At 42.0% G+C, this 20,249-nt stretch overlaps 1 protein-coding gene across 2 annotated transcripts in view; it reads right to left on the minus strand.

The window, feature by feature from the left end:
* megf10 (multiple EGF-like-domains 10) overlaps window positions 1-20,249 on the minus strand; it is a 38,858-nt gene that overhangs the window by 6,602 nt on the left and 12,007 nt on the right. The window contains exons 6-16 of one of the 2 annotated variants that reach the window (XM_051105353.1): window positions 14,654-14,900; window positions 14,450-14,570; window positions 14,188-14,324; window positions 8,797-9,009; window positions 5,178-5,352; window positions 4,978-5,098; window positions 4,673-4,836; window positions 4,034-4,136; window positions 911-1,057; window positions 677-811; window positions 343-471 (exon numbers count right to left, since the gene is read on the minus strand). In XM_051105353.1, the coding sequence (XP_050961310.1) occupies window positions 343-471; window positions 677-811; window positions 911-1,057; window positions 4,034-4,136; window positions 4,673-4,836; window positions 4,978-5,098; window positions 5,178-5,352; window positions 8,797-9,009; window positions 14,188-14,324; window positions 14,450-14,570; window positions 14,654-14,900 (1,692 nt within the window). The remainder of the gene's footprint in view (window positions 1-342; window positions 472-676; window positions 812-910; window positions 1,058-4,033; window positions 4,137-4,672; window positions 4,837-4,977; window positions 5,099-5,177; window positions 5,353-8,796; window positions 9,010-14,187; window positions 14,325-14,449; window positions 14,571-14,653; window positions 14,901-20,249) is intronic. The other variant, XM_051105354.1, reaches the window with a different exon arrangement.

The raw sequence follows: 20,249 nt of genomic DNA on the forward strand, positions 1-20,249 counted from the left end.
TATGAGAGAAAGTGCCTAGACAGCCACAATCTCTTCAGACACTAAGAGAAAGGCTGACAGTAAGTCACCTGATGATCAGAAACTTAAAAAAATAGTTTTGTTGTCTGATGAGCTGAGCTGAAGTTGAGTCTTTAGGGTGGAAAAAAGATGCTGCAAATCAAACAGCACCACTGTACTGAACTCTGAAGAACCTCATTTAGGATGTTTTTTTTAGAAGATTCACCCAAAACACAGCAAACACTATAAAGGAGTGACAGTCTGTATTTTACAATGAGCCTGACATGAATCAGTGTGTAAGTCTGAATCTGACGTGCGTGCGGTGTGATTGCACAGAATACTGACGCTGTGAGCAGTCACTGCCGATCCAGCCGGGGTAACACTGACACGTGCCGTCCATGGGGTTACACGTGCCGTTATTAGTGCAGGTGCAGCTCCACGCGCAGTTCTTACCGAACCTGCCGCTGGGACACACTGCAGACAGACAGAGCAGCACGTCAACAACACCGTCCGGTGACACAAGTACAGGATAGATGCTGGACGATGGAAATGGAAAACATTACAAAACAAACCGAATGAACAAATGGCGTGCAGAAGACGCACTCCCCATAAAAGCTAACCCCAGTACTGCATGTGCGGCAGACTATCTGTAGTAGTGAGTGAGAGGGGCGTTTCTTGCCTTCGTTGCAGAGCGCCCCTTTAAACCCGGGCAGACAGTCACACTGGCCGGTCACATGGTGACAGGGCCCATTGCCGCGGACGCAGTGCGGACAGGCCTGGCTACAGCGGTGGCCAAAGAAACCCGGAGAGCAGACTGGGAGCACGTCGGGAAAACATGAGGAGAACAGAGCGGATGAGAAAACAGACACGAGGTCACGGGACAGACGCGCACGCGCTGTGTTGTGGCACTCACTGCTCTGGCAGGTGGTTCCTCTGAATCCTGGCGCGCACTCGCACGCGCCCTCGTCCGGTGAACACGACGCTCCGTTCTTACAGTTACAGGACAGAGAGCAGTTGGGCCCCCAGCGGCCCTCAGCGCACACGCTGTCACAGTGAATGCCTGTGAGAAACACACAAAAACACATCACTTCAGAGTCACAGAAAGAAAACCTCTCAATTACTGCTTCACAAAACCTTCGCTAACACTTTATTTTAAGGTGTCATCATAAAGAGTAATTACATAATTAAGTACTTAGTAGTAGCCCTTGAACTGAGTTATGGAACAGCCTGTAATTACAGTTTGTAATTATGTAGATGTAATAGGCAGCTACTGTTACACATATGAAACACACCGAGTCTGTTACACAGCTACATATGTAACCAAAAGATTGTTACATATGTGTTGCACACTTTACACAACGTAATTAAAAATAAAGTGTATCAAGGCTGTACTTAAATCTACAAGTAGCTGTGTAACAGACTCGGCCTGTTTCATAGGTGTAACAGTAGCTGCCTATTACATCTGCTTAATTATAAACTGTAATTACAGGCTGTTCCATAACTTAGTTACACAGTAAGTAGATTTTGTTTCAGGTAAGTACAACAGCTACTACTAAGTACTTAATTACTCTGTATTATGGACACCTCAAAATAAAGTGTTACCCAAACCAAATATTGTGATGCATTTTAAATTTGGTTACAATTCTTTCTGAAACGATGTAATTCACTGCTGGTGTGCATCAGTGACTGCTGTTCATTTACAGTTGTAAAGACGACTGACAGTTTAGTGAAGCTGTTGGAGGCTCTGAATCAACTGAACCAAACGATTCATAAAATAATTCACTATGTTGAAGCACTCAAAACTCCAGCAGCACCATCTCAAAGCACATTATGACACCTTTTACAAACTAATTGGGAATGTTTCATGAAAGTGTTATTAAATGTAATCTACAAATAAGTACATGCCATTAAATATGAGGGTTCTTGTGGGATAACAAAGAATTTAAGAATCTGTTCAGTTCTTACAATATGCTGATCCTATGTTCTGACATAGCATCACATGAAAAACTAAGGTGAAGTACATTGTATTTAGCATTTAAGGTAAATGTCAGACTCTCAAGCAAAGTTTGTAGCAAGAGGTTCCTGCCGGTTCCTGTTCTCTTATTGTAAGTCAAAAGAGCCAGATTACTGAGATGTTCACCTTTTGATTGTAATGGTCTTGGTGCCTCTGCCCCAGATGATTGGATTAGGACTGGTGTAAATGGGGCAGGTTGCAATACCTGAATACTTCATTTGCATGCTTTAAGGTCGTCAGCCACATGCTTTGTCTCCATTTCTAAGCACTGCCCCCTAAATGTATATAAACTACAGTGTATCACTGCCTTAGTTAGACTTTTGATGACTACAGCGCCACGCAGCGCGTTCTCAATAAAGAAGTCTGCTGAAGATACCCAAGAGTCTCCTGGTCTTCGCTTCTGAGTTTCCAACATTCTGTAAAAATTGTGTTTTATTCAGTTGTAGGCCTTGTTTTGGGTTATAAAGCACAGCTTTGCAAACTAGGCCAAATAGAAGCAATTAAGCATAATTTGACTTCTTCTGTAGGTGGATAAGTATTAAAATTCATTAACTTATTTAAATAGGGACCTACATTATAAAACTGACCTGAGATCAGTTAAAAGCCATTGGACCGTTAGACTGCTTATCAGCAGATTAACACCGTCTGGTTTTCATGCAATAGTTTTGCTGAAATCACATGAGCTCCGATTCAAACAAAAGACTCAAAAATATGACGAAGCTTTATGTAGCGATGCTTCAAAAGGGCCCGTCGCTACTGACAGGACTAAATCATTAGGTTCCTCCCGAACCTGCGTTTTGAACTTCACCGTGTATCCCTTCACCTCCTAATGGCGAGCGCAATCGTACAGTATACTTCTATGAGCAAAACAGCTAAACTGAAGCGAAGGCTTCATTTTAGTTATAATGACACAGAGGAACAATATTGTTAGAATCACTTTAAGAACAGTGGATGAATGATAAAAACATTGGCAGCCAATCAAAATCCATCCTGCTTTAAAGAGCTCGATCAGCGTGTGCTTGTGATAAACAGAATGATATTGTGCATTAGTGTGCTAATATAGTTATTGTTATAGCTAGTATTGTTGTGAACGGGTCGTAACCCAGTGACCGTCAGGACAAATGATTACACACGTCTCTTCCTGTGTGTCTGGAGCTCAGTCCGTGTGCAGCGCAGCGCTCAAGTGGCTCTGTGGTGCCAGAACATGAACAAAAGCTCCTTTGAGAGCGAGTGTGTGTTGCTAGGTGCCGTGAGAACGCCGGAGATCATTCTAGTACGGCAGCTCTGAGAGCATCAGTATGCTGCCGGTGTGCAGCACAAACCTGAGGAATGCGTGGGAGAGAATACACACCGCGTGTGCGCTCATTTCTGCTCGCTACGCGCAGAAAGGAAAAACATAAATAACACATCTACACGTACAGCTCATTCTCAAGAAACGCTGGCTGGTGCGTCGTCGTGACCTAATGCCGACACACTCGGGGACAGTTAGGCACAAAATGAAAATTCGGTCACCCTCCAAACCCACACGAGCTTCCTACAAAAGAAGATTTTTGAAGAATGCTGGTAACCAAACAAACTGCTGTTTCCCACTTCCAAAGTATGGAGAAAGAAATACTATGGAAGTCAATCCAGCAATTGTTTGGTTACCAACATTCTGCAAAATATCTTCTGTTCAGCATAAGAAAGAAACATTTTTTTTTTTGGATCAATTACATTTTCAACTATCCCTTTAAAAGGATATTGCTGTTAATCATATGAATTTAACCACATGAAATAAAAACAATTAAATGGCCATTAAAGTTGTTATAACGCACCCCGCAACCTTACATAGGACACGTGCTTTAGGGAAAACGGGATGGATGGACAGCAAGGCTGTAACCACATCCATATTTAGGACTGGGGTTCAGAGTTTGCCCACTCATCTGAAAACTAGTCCCACAGAGGCTTCGGCTGTTACAGTACACAGTTTCTTAAAGTTCAAGTTTTAAAGCAGTAACCTCTTAAAAAGGACAGTGTCAGTACCTGTCCATCCGGCCAGACAGCGGCAGTGTCCGGTCGAGGGGTGGCAGCCGTCGGCGTGACTGCAGTCGCAGCGCTCGCGACAGTCCAGTCCGTACGTCCCGTCCTGCATCGGTCCAGACAGAGACATTTCTTTCAACAAAAAACACTGATTTTGCTCAGTGAACGTTTACTTTAAAATAATTCACTTCAGATCTTTGGCACAGGTATGATTACGGGTTACTGTTGTGATGCCTGCGAGTGAAAGTCAAAAAACTTAAACATAATTGAGAAATAAATGAGAAAAAACGAGTTAACACTGCCGTTTGAGTGTTTAAAATACAACGCCAAATCTGACATCTTTGTCGGTCAATATCTCAATCATTTTTTTCTGTCTTGATGTAGCTGTAGAAACATTACCGTGGATTTTTCCTTTTGCTATTAGAGCAAATAGGAACACAGAACTATATTTTAGCAGTTTACTGAACTATGATGACTCCCCATCTGAGAACCCAGGAAAGGGTCCGATTAAGAAGGTAACAGAAGAGGTTTAACATGCTGCCAGCACGATTTGAGTGTGTGAATGAGTTCAGTATCAAATTAAGACAGTATAAGGGTTGATTTTCTCTGATGACCTGTTTATGATGTTGGTGATGAACTGACCTGACAGTGTTGATCACATCTGTTTCCTCTCCAGCCTGGAGTACAGGTGCACCTCCCGTCCAGAGCGCTGCAGGCGCCTCCGTTACCGCACGCACACGTCAGGTTACAGCCCAGACCCCACGTGCCACTGGGGCAGTTAATGGAGCAGTCCACCCCGTGCCAGCCTGACACACCACGAGGAAAGAAATCAAATTTCTTATAGGTTTGAAACGACATGAGGGTGAGAGAATGATGACTGAATATTCATTTTGGGGTCAACTGCGCCCTTAACAGTGCTGGACCTGAGCTCTGCTCTAGTGAAGTACCTGCTTGACAGGAGCAGGATCCATCGATGGGTGAGCAAGCGGCTGCGTTCTTACACGAGCACACGGAGCTGCAGTTGATGCCGTAGGTGCCGGCGGGACAGGGAGTGGAGCAGTCTGAGCCCTGCGATCGTCATCGCACGTTAGTGTGTGACTCCAGCACACACACACACACACATGCAGAAGACTTTACTATGATGTACCTTAAATCCGGGCGCGCAGACACATTCCCCGCTCACGCTGTGGCAGTCGGCTCCGTTCTGACAGCGGCAGACCTCCTGACACGCCTCGCCGTAGAAACCAGGAGCACACGTCTCGTTACAGTACAAGCCCGACCAGCCCGGCCGGCACGAACACTCGCCCGACATGGGGTGACAGCTGAGAGACAGACACGCCACATCGTTTCTACAAGCAGCTGCTGCTGTCACTAATGCACAGACCCACACTGCAGATCTGGCTTCATGATCATCTCTGTCTTACTCCAGTAATCTCTTAATTAGATGAAAACCACTGACATTAAATCACACAGTGAAATACTTACCTTAATATTTCATATTTCAGTCATTTACCAGCACATTTGATGTCACATTTGATGTCTGTTAATGGTCATGCAGGAAAACAAAAATTGATTTTTAGTAAGTTTAATTTTTTTATTGTTTTTATTTTTAAATGATTTATTTCCAGTATAAGGTTGTGCAATTTGGCCAAAAATAGTCTGCCACGTATGGGTTCAGTCTTTACAAGAATTAAATCTTCACACAGAACCAACTGAACAGAGTAAAAACAAACTAATAAAACAGTGCAGTGACTTGTAGCTTTACTTTTAGTGGATATAACTTTTGTATGTGTTTCTCCGTCCACGCTGTTGTTTATAGGAAACAATCCATTTGAATCATAATGATAATAATAATAACTGTGTTTTAACAGTATTATTTTTCAATCTAATTATAAAAAATTACATTACAAAATGTTCACAGTACAAGTTATAATACTAACCCATCAGTTTTAACTCTTGATCTGTCATTTTAATGGAAAAATGCAGAAAGACCTTTAAGTCTGTTTAGTTGACAACAGGTTACAAATTCAAAACTTATGGCCATTTAAATGTTAGAAATGATGTGCATGTGAAAACAAAGTGATCCTGGTGCATAATGCAGACGATTAGAGGAGGAGCCGCTCTACATTAAACTACAGTCACTACAGTCCGCTCTGAGGTTCTGACTAACTGAAGGGTTTAACCAGACGACAACATGAAAGTCTGACAGTTTCACTACAGTACTCGGAGTACAGACGATGTCTGCTATACATCAGCCTGTCAGGAAATTAAAAATCCATCGCAGTTAACCTCATGATGATTTTGACTCACGATCACGACTGAATTCGCTTCTAAATATAGATGTTCATGTCTAAAAATAGCGTATTCAGTTTAATGCACTGAAACCATGTGTAATGAAGATGGTTGAAGATGTTTTTTGATGCTGAAGATCATCAGTAGAAGGTGTTTTTGAGCTTATTACATCATCTCAGATTTTCTCAGCTATTAAGTCGGTTAAAAAGAGACTGAAAGTGAAGTGACTGCACACTTAAGTCCATTAATCTCAGCTGTTCCATTGACAGCCACTGATTTCTTTATATTTGAAATGAAGGTTCTTCATTCTTTGAGCGTCGTCAGTAAAATCCCAGACAGAGGCTGGTGTTCATGACTGAGGTGTCAGATGTAATGAGGCTGTATTGTCCATTACCTGTGGACCGAGCAGCTGTAAAGAGCCGTTCGAGCAGCTGCCGTCACATGTGACACATGTGGTTTGTCAGCTGTGCACGTCCGTCTGATCTAAACAATGAGACGCTGTGTGTGTGTGTGTGTGTGTGTGTGTCTAAACACACAGCCACTTCAAAAAATAACAACAACACACAGACCAACCTCAGTGGTCTGTTTCACCAAGCCAGTGGCTACCAAAGTCCCTTTAAGGCAAGTCATTTCACTTGGTGGCCGTCTTTGAAACGCCTCTCAGGCAGGCAAGTGCAGCTCCTGTATCTCTTTGAATAGGGAAACATCAAATTCTCCAAAACTGTTCATCAAGCTTACGATTACATTTCATATTTGAAATCACCAATGAAATCTGACAAGAACTGTGTCATAAATACTGTTCCTTATGCTCCAATAGTGTTAAAAAAGATTATTTTTCGGGCGAGATCAGCGCAGTACTCAGCACACGTCTCAGAACGCTGACTGTTTCTATAGCAACCGGGACTTCTAACGGCAGTTGCAGTGACGCGCCGACTTTAATAATTAACGATTGGCTATTTCATTAAGAAGCCGGGGCTTCGAGGCCATAATGGGCGTTGCCTTTTTCCCCATTCAAAACTATAGGAGTCTTGGGTATTCTGTAGTGTTTGGCGGCTACTCAGGTAAGTCTGAGCTTAGTTTGAGAAAACTGTTTTTTTTAAGGGGGGGTTTAAGGGGTTATTATTTTTTATATGAATTCTATCCACAAGTTTCCTACGCCCCGTGAGGCCTATATATAAATACTTAGTTTTCTTCATATTACTTGTATGACTGGGTATTTAAAAATGTAATTATTAAATAGGTCCCAATGAAAATGTACTCGCAAAGTAAGATCTGGGGGTTGAACATTAGGACACGCAAAGTGAATCGCGCACATGACTGGACAGAAAGTGAGGCCTCTACGAAAGGAATTTCTACGCTAACAAGCCTCGAATCAAGGCTTCGTCTGGCATCTGCCCTTTAACGAAAGCTCTGATGTCTCGGTTCAAATGCCATTTCACTAGACGACAGTAACAATTTAGCGATCCAAACTTGTTAACGATGTAAGAACACAAATTCAAAAAGCATATGTTGTCCATAAGAACGTAATGACATCTCTCATAAAGGTGTGCAACTTTACTAAGTAAACAATGGTCTAAAAAACACTTAGCCTCTTCGCTAATTAGCACACAAAATAACCATTGGTAAACTACCTTCGCCGCCTCACCGGAAGTTGTACCCACGTTCTTTTTTTTTTACAGTAGCGCCCCCCGGAAACTTGTGGACATATTACATCCTTATTACACATTACACATAACCAATTTTGTTTGGAAAATTAATATTCAGCTTACATACATATGCAAGCTTCAGAATATGTAAAGCTTTAAAACAGCTAAACTTGTGTTTTTTTAAAGTTCTTTGTGAACCTTTAATTAAATAAAATTGAGTTGATTGAGAGAATCAAACTGACACGCTCCAGTGCGATTGGCTCTTTCAGGTTCACACGCTACAGACTTAAACATAAACTCTTGTAAGAATTGAATACTCCTATGAATATAGTTCTTCATTTGTTTTATCACAGTTTTTTTTTAAATGTTTTATTTTTAAATGTGTAGTAGTAGTATTGTGCTTATTAATGTTGTTATCTTTTCTTGTCATTGTGTGAGTTGTTGCTAAATAAAGAAAGGTGAATCATAAACTCTGGATCACACAGAGTTGACTGAGAATGTTTATAGTCAGCAGCGTGAACCCGCTGAACCCGATCTCAACCGGGTTGAACTTGCTCGGTTTTGTCGACTCTAACCTGAAAAATGACATTGTCACGGCATTACAAAGTTTGTTGATCTAGCTTTGTGCAACAGATCTCAGATCTCCTGTCTGAACGTCATCAGCTCGGCAGCTATTGGATGACGTTTATTTCTGGAGCAGCTAATGCAGGTTTTCTCACTAGCAGAGACGAAGCCACCGAACAGAAAACAAACTCCACGATTCCTGTCGGTGAACCTGAGCCGTGTAATCACTGCATTAAGAGAAGAAGCTGAGGTACAATGTCTTACCTGCGTGTGTTGTTGGCGTGACACGGGCACTTCCCGTCACACTTGAGGCCGTACATGCCGTCCGGACAGACGCGCTCCTCGCATCTCTCACCCGTGTATCCCTGCTCACACCGACACTCTCCGCTCACGTGATAGCACTGGGCACCGTTCACACAGACACACGTCTGTCTGCAGCCCACGCCGTACGTGCCGACCGGACACTGGTCCTGACACCTGCCAACACGCACACGTCAGTCTCTTGAAGATGCTGAACAAGCTCATGAGCTTCTGATTAAGGCAGTCATGAAAGATTGGCAACATATGCAGTCACTGTACAGTGATTTGTTAAGCAGTAAGTGGTAAACAAATGTCTTCTGTCTTCTCCAATCCTAAACGTGCTTACAGCCTTCAGATTTATTGTTACTAACTTGAATGCACGTCATTATTTTAATCCTGTCACAGTGAGTTTGGGAATCCCAATGCAGAGAGTTCTTCTTTCTCGAGTGCAGGGGACAATATTTCAGCCCAGCTGGAGATCTGTAAGCTTTGGTTCTGGCCTCTGAGGGACACCAACCTGTATGCCAGGAAATGGAAACTGTTCATGTCATGGTGTAGACAGCATGATGTAATCCCAGTAAACCGCCCAGTTGGTCCAGTACTGGAGCTCCTTCAGGAACGTTTCTCAGCGGGGCTGGCTCCGGCTACTCTTAAAGTCTATGTGGCCGCTATCTCTGCTAGCCACATACCTTTGGATGGAGTATCTGTGGGGAGACAGTGTCTCAGTTCCTGCGAGGCGCCAGAAGGCCTGTGTGTTATCCATTAATTGTCTCTTGGGATCTAGCCTTGGTCCTAGGAGTCCTAACAGAAACGCCTTTTGAGTCCTTGCATGTTGAATGTCTTGAATGCATGTTGAGTGGCTCAGAATTTGACCCCAGAACCTAGGAAATCTGATTACGGTCGGCCTTCAACAAGTGTCTGGGGTCATATACAGCCTAGTGGGCAGGCTCGGTTGCTGTAGTCCACTTGAAAGGGAAAGTCCACTGGTTACATACATCTATCTATGGACTCCATGACGTGCTAGGCCACATCATGACATCCATATGTCCAGCCAGTTGGAGTTTTGTGTTTCAGACACCGGCTCAGTGTTCCGAGAACATCACCCCTCTACCGGGCCTCACGTACAGCATTCGCAAATTACATAGCACAAAGCACAAAATATTTTGTTGTTGTTGTTATTGAAGGTCCTATTAAAACATCTTTAGTCATTTATTTTGCTACTTTTCAAATGCTCGAATACTTTAAGCTCAATATCCTGCTAATAAGTAGCAACTCCTAGAAATACGTTTCTTCAGCTGCAAACACTGTGACACACACACATTTTATGACATAAATGCGTATATACTGCCATATTTCAAGAAAACCCCACTAACGTCACATACCTCCATTCCGTGATTATGAATCTTCCCAAACATCGATCACAAACCTGCACATTACTCTCTGAATGCTGTCAGCGGCAGGAGAACTGAATGACTGTGTGATGTGGGAAAATTTGAAAAGACTTTTAAGCTATGGAGTCAACAAATGTCTTCAAAAACTGATTTGGAGAACATTTACATTGACGTATTCATGTAGAGATGTGCGTTTTACTTGTAAAATGCGATTTGTCATTCTTCACATAGGCAACATTAAAACTATGTAAAGAATGTACAGTAACAGTTGCTGTGTGTTGTCTGTGTGTTTACCGTGTGGTCTGAGCTCAGAATGAAGCTTCTATCAGTCCCTGTGGAGCTGAATGGAGTGACAGAACGAACTCATTGCAACCATTAGCAGATGGATTCAACGACCTGAACCAGCAGCAGCACATGAGAGACACACTGATTCAGAGACTAGACTGTTCAGTTCAGCATCCCACAAATAACCTCCTGCACACAGAGACTCTCTTCAACTCTTAACCACTTAGTTAAACACACACACACACACACACACACACACACACACACTGGTGGGCTCCTCCCTGTGGCTGTTAAGCGATTATTCTCCAGCCGGTAGGGTGTGGTGAAATCAGGGTAAACCGGAGGTAACAGTGACGTCTGGTGAAGCCAAAGCTCTTATTAAGTCATAAAAATGCACTTGCGTTTCTATTTCTGCAGTTTAAATACATGCTGCCCAATCGCTCGTGCTGTAATTACAGCTGTGCATTCTGCTGCTGATGCTGCTGCTGCTGCTGGATAAAACACCAGGAGAAACGGCTGCGTGACTTATTCTACATCTGTATGTATATGAATAAATGCTGCTCTGACACTGATTGCAGTGACAACAGGAAAATCAACACTCTGGTCCTAAAGTGCTTTTGCCTCAAACTGATCATTTGCAATTTGAATATTGAATTCCATTTTCTTGCAGGATTTTTTGTGCTTATTACAGTGCGTCCGGAAAATATTCACAGCTCTTCACTTTTTCCATATTTTGTTATGTTACAGCCTTATTCCAAAATGGATTACATTCATTATTTTCCTTAAAATCTTACAAACAATACCTCATAATGACAACATGAAAGAAGTTTGTTTGAAATCTTTGCAAATTTAGAACAAAAAAAAACACAAACAAACAAACAAAAAAACAAATTCACAAGTAAATAAGTATTCACAGCCTTTACTCAATCCTTTCTTAAAGCACCTCTGCCACCTATTACAGTCTCAAGTCTTTTTGAGTATGATGCTACAAGCTTGAAACACCTATTTTCGGGCAGATTCTCCCATTCTTCTTTGCAGGACCTCTCAAGCTCCATCAGGTTGGATGGGGAGAGTCATTTTCAGATCTCTGCATTGATGTTCAATTGGGTTCAAGTCTGGGCTCTGGCTGGGCCACTCAAAGACATTCAAAGAGTTGTCCCGTAGCCGTGTCCCATCTGCTTAGGGTCGTTGTCCTGTTAAAAGATGAACTGTCACCCCAGTCTGAGGTCCAGAGCGCTCTGGAGCAGGTTTTCATCAAGGATGTCTCTGTACATTGCTGCATTCATCTTTCCCTCCCAGATCCTGCTGCTGAACAACTTCCCCACAGCCTGATGCTGCCACCACTGTAGGCATGGTATTGAGCGGTGCCTGGTTTCCTCCAGACAAAGAGTTCAATCTTTGTTTCATCAGACTAGAGAATTTTGTTTCTCATGGTCTGAGAGTCCTTCAGGTGACTTTTGGCAAACTCCAGGCGGGCTGTCATGTGCCTTTTACTAAGGAGTAGTTTAGTCACTTTATTGTCCACAAGCTTTTTGTTTAACTCTTGTTTGATAGATTTCATTCAGTTGTCTCTGTGGTTGGCCTACAATTGCACTAGCAATTTTAACTACTCGACCCAGTTTTTGCTTTTCTTCAACTGGCAATAGTCCATACCACACAGTGGCTTCCATCTGGCCGCTCTACCATACAGGCCTGATTGGTGGAGTGCTGCGGAAATGGTTGTTCTTCTGGAAGGTTCTCCTCTCTCCACAGATAAACGCTGGAGCTCTTTCAGCTCAGTTTGGCTGGACGGTCCCGCTCTAGGAAGGCCCGCTGGCCCGCTCTAGGAAGAGTCCTGGTGGCTCCAAAACTTCTTCCATTTACGGTTGATGGAGGCCACTGTGCTCACTGAGACCTTCAATGCTGCAGAATTTTTCTGTATCCTTCCCCAGATCTGTGCCTTGATACAATCCTGTCTCAGAGGTTTACAGACAATTCCTTGGAGTTCATGGCCGTGGGACCTCATCATGTCCAGTCCACTGAATTTACCACAGGTGGATTCCAATCAAGCTGTAGAAACACCTCAGGGATGATCAGTGGAAACAGGATGCACCTGAGCTCAATTTTTTAGTGTAATGGCAAAGGCATGTGATATTTTAGTTTTTATTTTTAATATATTTGCAAAGATTTCACCGTTTCACATTGTCATTATGGGGTATTGTTTGTAGAATTGAATTGGATCCATTTGGAATATGGCTGCAACAACAAAATGTGGAAAAAGTGAAGCATTGTGAATACTTTCCGGATGCACTGTATAACTCATCTAGTCTCCTAATTGTTTTCACATTCATTGATGTTTCATTATGACTTTTAATGTATGACGTTTTATTAACAAAGTTTGGGAGGAGCACGTTCAGATAATCAACCAATCACCACTAGATAGAAACATTCAGATAATCAACTTAATTAGCATGATAGGAGGTATATATACAGCCAACTCACCTCTGTCCCATAAAAGTTGTTTTTGTCATTCTTTTCCAGCAGTTTTCAAACTGTTCATGATTCCTTCCCAGCAATGAAGGAAATGTGCAGCGCCCAGAGAGACACCAGGAACATTTTAATAATCCTTGCTCTATATGTGACCTTGGAACACCAGTCAATTTTGAAAGTTGAATAAATAAGCTTTCCGCTGATGCATGGTTTGTTTTTTGTTATTTGTCTGAGATACAACTATTTGAAAATCTGGAATCTGAGGGTGCTCCAGGGTCACATATGGTGCATCTCAGACTAACCAGCATTTGAGTTCATCAGAGCATGAGTCAAGGAGCTTTGTGCTTGTAGTCTCATCAGACTTCTGAAGTCTTATGATGGCTTTGTCTGAAAACATTTCCATACGTTTGGATGCGTTGACCATGACAGGCAGTAGTTTGGAGGTCACTCTCCTCTTCACGCAGTCTACAGGGTCCAGGCCAATCCCAATGACTGCAGCAGCTCTCCTGATCAGCCTGGTCTTCAGCTTTATTTCCTGAGGACAAGACTGGCCGTTCCTCTGTACTCCACCTCCTGTCCACCAACAATACAACCAAGAATTCTGAGAACATCTGCATGAGTTTGTGGTGTATTTCAAGTGTAGAAACACCATCCAAACCATGGGTCTCACACAATACATGCTCTTCATGATGTGAGAGGTCATTTCTACTGGTCTGCACCAGACATGATGTTTTCCAGACGCTGAAGATCAGCTGAGGAGCATAGGCGCTCTGGGACTGACGCCGTCAGGTCCTGAAGATGTCCTCTGTGACGACGGGTTATCTTAGCAGTGCCGGTTTTGACTCAGGAGGTGCTCTTTAATGTCCCTGCATCATCTGAATATATGCTCTGTTCCAACTCTGCTCCTCACACAAAGCTCTCATGTGACGTAAGAATGACGTTGAATTGTGCAAAGAGATCTAAGTCAGGGTGGCACCATATTTCATTTTTGACAGGAATGAAAACGAGACAGAGAGGGACAGACGTACAGCGTGTTCAGTGGACTGTTCTGTTGTTGAGCAACATGCCAGTTGTGCAGTAGACCTTCAGCTTTGAAAGTCATCACCTGACAGCTCAGTGTGGCATCTACACTAACTAAGGTGTGTTTGGCTACTTTTCACACATTGGCATTCTGTAAGGTGTTGAGACGTGTTGCGGTGCGTGTACTGACCTCTCTCCTGTGTATCCTGCACTACACACGCACTGGCCAGTGGACGGCGAACAGCTTCCTCCGTTATGACACTGACACTCCTGTGAGCAGTTCTTCCCGAAGCGTCCCGCCGGACACGGCTGTCCACACACCGTCCCCTGAAAACCACAACAACACGCTACTGTCAGAACACACGCGCCCTCTGATACGAAGACAATGTGTGAAAATGAGACATTTTTAGAAATATTTATCACTTCTAGACTTTGGTTTTACGCAGGCGTACCATCCAGCCGGCCGGGCAGGAGCATTCTCCAGTCACGTGATGACACACGCCGCCGTTCTGACAGGGACAGCGCTCCTCACACTGCCGCCCGTGTTTCCCTGGAGGGCACAGGTCCTCGCAGCTGCACGCAGACACCAAACACAGACTTCAGACTCTGGCGTACTGCCGCTTCCGAGCGAACGCGCGGCACGCGGGTAAACTTACAACGCTCCCGTGTATCCCGGGCTGCAAACGCACTCTCCGGTGATGTGGTGGCACGTGGCGTTGTTCTGGCACAGGCATTTCTGTTGGCAGTTGTTGCCATAGGTGTAGCGTTCGCAGAGGTCCTCGCAGCGCCAGCCGCGGTACCCGGGCGCGCAGATGCAGGCTCCGGTGATGGGGTTACACAGCGCCTCGTTCTTACACTGACAGCGGCTGCTGCAGTGCGGACCCCAGTGATCACGGTCACATGCTGCGCAAACACACAAAGCTGCTTTTCACTTCCACACAAGACAAAGTAAAACCTGCCATGTGGAAAATTAAACTGGAAATGAAAACAAACTAACAAGACAACCGGGTTTAGTTATTGTGGTCTTCTGTCAAATAATGCAACTCATCAGTGTAAACCGCAGCTGTCGAACAACAGTGTGTTTATCAGCTCATCTATTTTATGAAAGGATGTGATGGGACGTGATGAGCCCTTGTGTGTGCTTCCACTGCTCGCACGCGGCTTTGAAAGCACTCGTGTCAGATCTGCTGTAAATCCAGTTCACGAGCTGAATTTACTGACTGACACCTGAAAACGAAGAGATTGATGACCGTTCACATGACACGACTGCCCACCTCTGGATATATTAATCAATAATCTGACCAAGAATTTCAGGATTGTTTCAGAATTAGTGATATTAAGCATTTGAGTTCAAGATGATTTGAGAAGTTCTAACTGAGGGATTTGAACTCTTGACATCCAGCAACCATGAAAGCTTGTGGAGGCTTGATACTAAAATGTAAGAAAACACAAACGCCTTTAGGATAAATAAGCAGCAAGCACATGTTGCAGAAGAATATGCTTAAAGGGGTCATCGGATGCCCATTTTCCACAAGTTGATATGATTCTTTAGGGTCTTAATGAAAAGTCTATATTATACTTTGGTTAAAAATTATCAATGGTTGTGTAAAACAACACCCTTTTTACCTTGTCAAAATCAGCTCTGCAAAAATCAACCCATTCTGAGGGATTGTTCCTTTAATGCAAATGAGCTCTCCTCACCCCGCCCCTCTCTTGGAGCTGTGGAGTGACGAGCCTGTTTACTTTAGCCACGTTTAGCACGTTTAGCCGCTAAACTTGCTAACTAGCACGTTATTAGGAAAGGTGATTGCAGAGATTCATAATAAACCCCTTATATTCACTTCTGCTGTAAGTAAAGCTGGATCATGAATGATTTGCGTGAACATAGATGAATATATGTAGATCGGGAGGCGCATTCCTTTCACAAACAAACATAATCCACTGCATCTTCAGCGGCTCAGATGTCGGGAGTAAATGACGACCACTATGTTCATTATTACATCCAGCAACACAACACCTCAATCACTCAATCTGAGATATTACAGGGAATTTACATCCCTGCTCCGGCATCGAAACAGTGGAGGTGGGACTGTTACAGCTGATTTAGGGCGGGTCTGAGATAAGACACTCATGTCAATCAACTATCGTGGGAGTGTCCTCTGTCATGTGACACCACAACGACAGGCATCTGAAAATGGCTCGATTTGAAAAAGGGGATATTATTTTTACAGATTAATTAAAAACCACTGCATGGATTTTTATCATTATAGGGTAGATTTGTACATACACTGACAACACACATTAATGTAACAACATGTAAAAGTGAACTTAGCATCTGATGACCCCTTTAATAAATCAAGAAACAGAAATTGTGATTAAAGTGTGATTTATTGTGCAGCACAGACTTGATCTGAATAATGACACTGTTAGAGCTGCAGAACCTGAACTGCCTCCATACTTCAGTTTCCATCATTCATTCTGATATTTCATGATTCACACTGTATTAAATAATGCACTATAGAAAAATGACTTGACTTGACACTCAATGCTGCGGTCTCTTTTTATAAAGGTCATGATGAAAAATAACATGAGGCTCATTTGAGTTTGTTTGAGTGTTTATTCATTTATTTATTTATTTATTTTTAATGTACGCAGTGTGTCAGGTGTATTATCAGAGCTCAGAAAATGCAGGACTGAATTTACTTATTAACTTACTATGACTTTTATAATCAAATTTACCAACAGGGCTGGAAAATCCCATTACCTCCAGGCTCTTTAAGACCGTGGAAACTCAATGTCATGCACAGAGTATTCTGAGAGTAATCAGAGACATTTTAATTTACTGTGGTCAGAGCGTTGGTGTCCCACATCACCCTCATTCACCATCAAGCTTGAGTTCAAATATAACTGTGATTCTGACAAACAGTAATCCATCGACTCTGAGTGATTTGGACATGGACATATCTGTGTTTCATCTCCCATATGTCAGACTGTGCTTCTTGATGTCTTCCACACGACCTCACTGAAACCTCCAGAATGTTTCTTCAGGCTAATAAGAGCTAAAACTAACCAGAGCGCTTTAGTGAAACGTGACCCGGTTCACTGAGCAGACACGCAGGTCGTCCACTTTCACTCTATTCGACATCCTCTGCGCCTCTCGTCCATTACGAGCAGTCAAATCCACAAGACACATGCCTTTCATTTGATGGAACGGAAAAACATTAACGTCTGAACCGAACGTCACAAACACTTTCAGATCGAAGCTTCACTCTGCAGGTGTTTAGCATTAAAATCATCACAGCACACAGGTGACGCCTCCTACTGTCTGATTCTGACTGAGATGATGAGACTGTGACAACATCACAGCCTACATATGGAAGCATGAAACTGTGTGTGTGTGTGTGTTCTGGTGTATATGTAAAAAAATCACATGGGTACTACATAACTAAACATGGTTTATGAGTTTTACACTGCCTGTCTTCATAAACCAAACGGCTTCAAAACTCACTAACCAGTAGTTTGCCAGTAGTTTCCTGAGAGTGTTTGGTTTAGGTGTAGGGTGACAGAAATACAGTTTGTACAGTATAAAAACCATTACGCCTATGGAGAGTCCACATATACAAGAATGTGTGTGTGTGTGTGTGTGTGTGTGGTTCAGGTATACGTTATGTTACAGTGACACAATGTCTCCACAAAGATGGCAATATCCAAGATCTGGGTAGTGCAGGGTAATTAAATTAATTTCATGATTAAATTTTGATTCACAGGCTTGTGATTTGAATTATTTCTGTTCTTGATTGGATTCATTGTGCGTGTACAGTTTTTCTCTCTAACAATTAATCTCTCTCAACTAATGTGGTCAAATATACAGGAAACCCTGTCAGCTGATACATTACAACAATATGGTCAACAAATTCCTATAATATGGTCAAACTTAACCACTGGTTAGTTTACAGTTTTTATCATAAACACTAATAAAAACAACATTGTAACAATATAATTGTTTCTACTTTCTTTTTTGTCATAAAAACAACACACACACACACACACACATTATATATATATATAGTTATTGCCAACTCAGCCTTATAAAGCAGGATTGTAATGTCACATTTTCATATCTGGATGAAAGACTTGAGGCCATAAGATCTGTGTGAGCGTGTTGTGTTATTGTGCCCCGGCCTACATCTGATATCACATGAGCTCAGCCCTGAGGTCATTTCCTGTGTTTCTGGCCAATCAGTCCCTTCTCTTTGTCTTGCTCTTTGCGGATAAAGAAAAGGCCTTTTCTCCTTCAGCCTTAATTCAGCGCAGGGTGTTTTGTTGGCGTCTTGTGGCCCGGAAAGGCCAGATACAATGAGTCTTCAGACGAATTAAAGTCATATCACAGCTGACTGCAGCCATGCTGCCAAATCCTTCTCCATAAGCCACTACAACAAAACCAGGACCAAGACTAGCAGTGGTTAACTAACGCTGAGCCTCCTGACTCCTGACAAACATCCGGATCATCCTCCGGAACGACCGCCGGCCCGGTTCCCTCAACGTACTACCGATGAAAAGAACCGTGCTGAAATTACTAGTGTTATTTGATAGACTGATCTGTGTAATGCAAAAACGTTGTAATTGTTGATGTTCATTGCAATAGGAGTTGATTCGCGTGTGCTCATTCATGATGCGTTTTCTATATCATTACCCTGTTATGCTGTGCCGTTTCTTGTAATGTGTTTATCTTTCTGATATCACATTTATGAGAGTGATGTTGACCACAGGGCTAAAACATAGCTACATTTCTATGGTTTTCTTTTAAAGTATTTAATTATGTTATGTTTCATTATATTTACATTCATGTTGGCCATGTCACACTCAGTCCTTTTTGTTCCAAACTTTGCAGTTGGAACAAAATCACAGTCAACATTTTACATTTTAATTATTCACACAGCTTATCATTTTTACATTTTAGCTAATTACTCTGGAGACGACAGAAGCAGCTCTAGGTTTGTTTCTTCTGGTGTATTGAACACTGTTTTAACAGCAAAAAATGTTATAGTGACACATATGTGAGGAGTGCACATCAGTCATGAATCAATCTGCGATTTGAAATTATTCGTGCTCATTCAGTCACATCAATTGTCTGCACTAAAGAACTCTATTAAGGATTTTAGTCCAAAAGTGTGCACATTTAAAAAAAAAAACAACTGATATATTCTCATTTGTTTGTCATACTTGTCATACTTGCATTTATGTAAAGTGCATTTCCAAAACACATATATTTAATTATTGATTTCATTTAAAGGTCCACTTCCAAAACAACAATTCACAGGTAATGTACTCACCCCCTTGTCATCCAAGATGTTCATGTCTTTCTTTCTTCAGTCTTATTATTTTGTATTATTTTAATGAAAATAACCAATCATTTCGCTAGATCAGACCCTTCTTCCTCGGCTGGGATCATTTACAACCACATTTGTGATCGTTTGAAGCTGCATTTAAACTGCATTTTGAAAGTTCAAAATAGGGGCACCATATCAGTCCATTATATGGAGAAAAATCCTGAAATGTTTCCCTCAAAAAACATAATTTCTTTACGACTGAAGAAAGAAAGACATGAACATCTTGGATGACAAGGAGGTGAGTACATTTATGTGTCATTTATTTGTTCTGGAAGTGAACTTCTCCTTTAATTAACTGGTTAATTCTATTATATTGTTTATCTATTATAATATTTATGTTTTTCTAATCAAGTTTCTGTAATGGTTTAACCATTCTCAATTATACACATGTTGAAAAGTGGCTATTTTTTTAGATTTGGGATAGGGTTAAGGGATCTAAAATATATATGGTAAAATGTAACTAAATATATTCATGCTATACTGGATTTGTTACTATTTTTTTTCTGTAGTTGTAAAAGCATAATAATGTTTATGTTTTAGATTCACATTTCTCTTAATGTAATGTCTTCTGCACAGTGAAGACTCTTAAACTACCTTCAATCAGAATATGAAGAATATTAAACCAGCACTGCATTTTAGATTTCACATTTTTCTTGATCTTTTGACATATAATGTCTCATAATGTCTAAACTCATAACCCAAAACATCCTTGTAAGTCCAAAAACAGTTTTTCCATTTCCTCCTCTTCATTGAGAAATAGAGATGAAGGTATGAGTCAAAGACACAGATCAACACTCGATCGGCTCTGGCTCATGGTAACAATGAATACAACAGACTTTTCCTGCTAAATGTCGTGAAAGAA

This window comes from Labeo rohita, unplaced genomic scaffold, assembly GCF_022985175.1.
Source record: "Labeo rohita strain BAU-BD-2019 unplaced genomic scaffold, IGBB_LRoh.1.0 scaffold_97, whole genome shotgun sequence".
NCBI classification, from domain to species: Eukaryota; Metazoa; Chordata; class Actinopteri; order Cypriniformes; family Cyprinidae; genus Labeo; species Labeo rohita.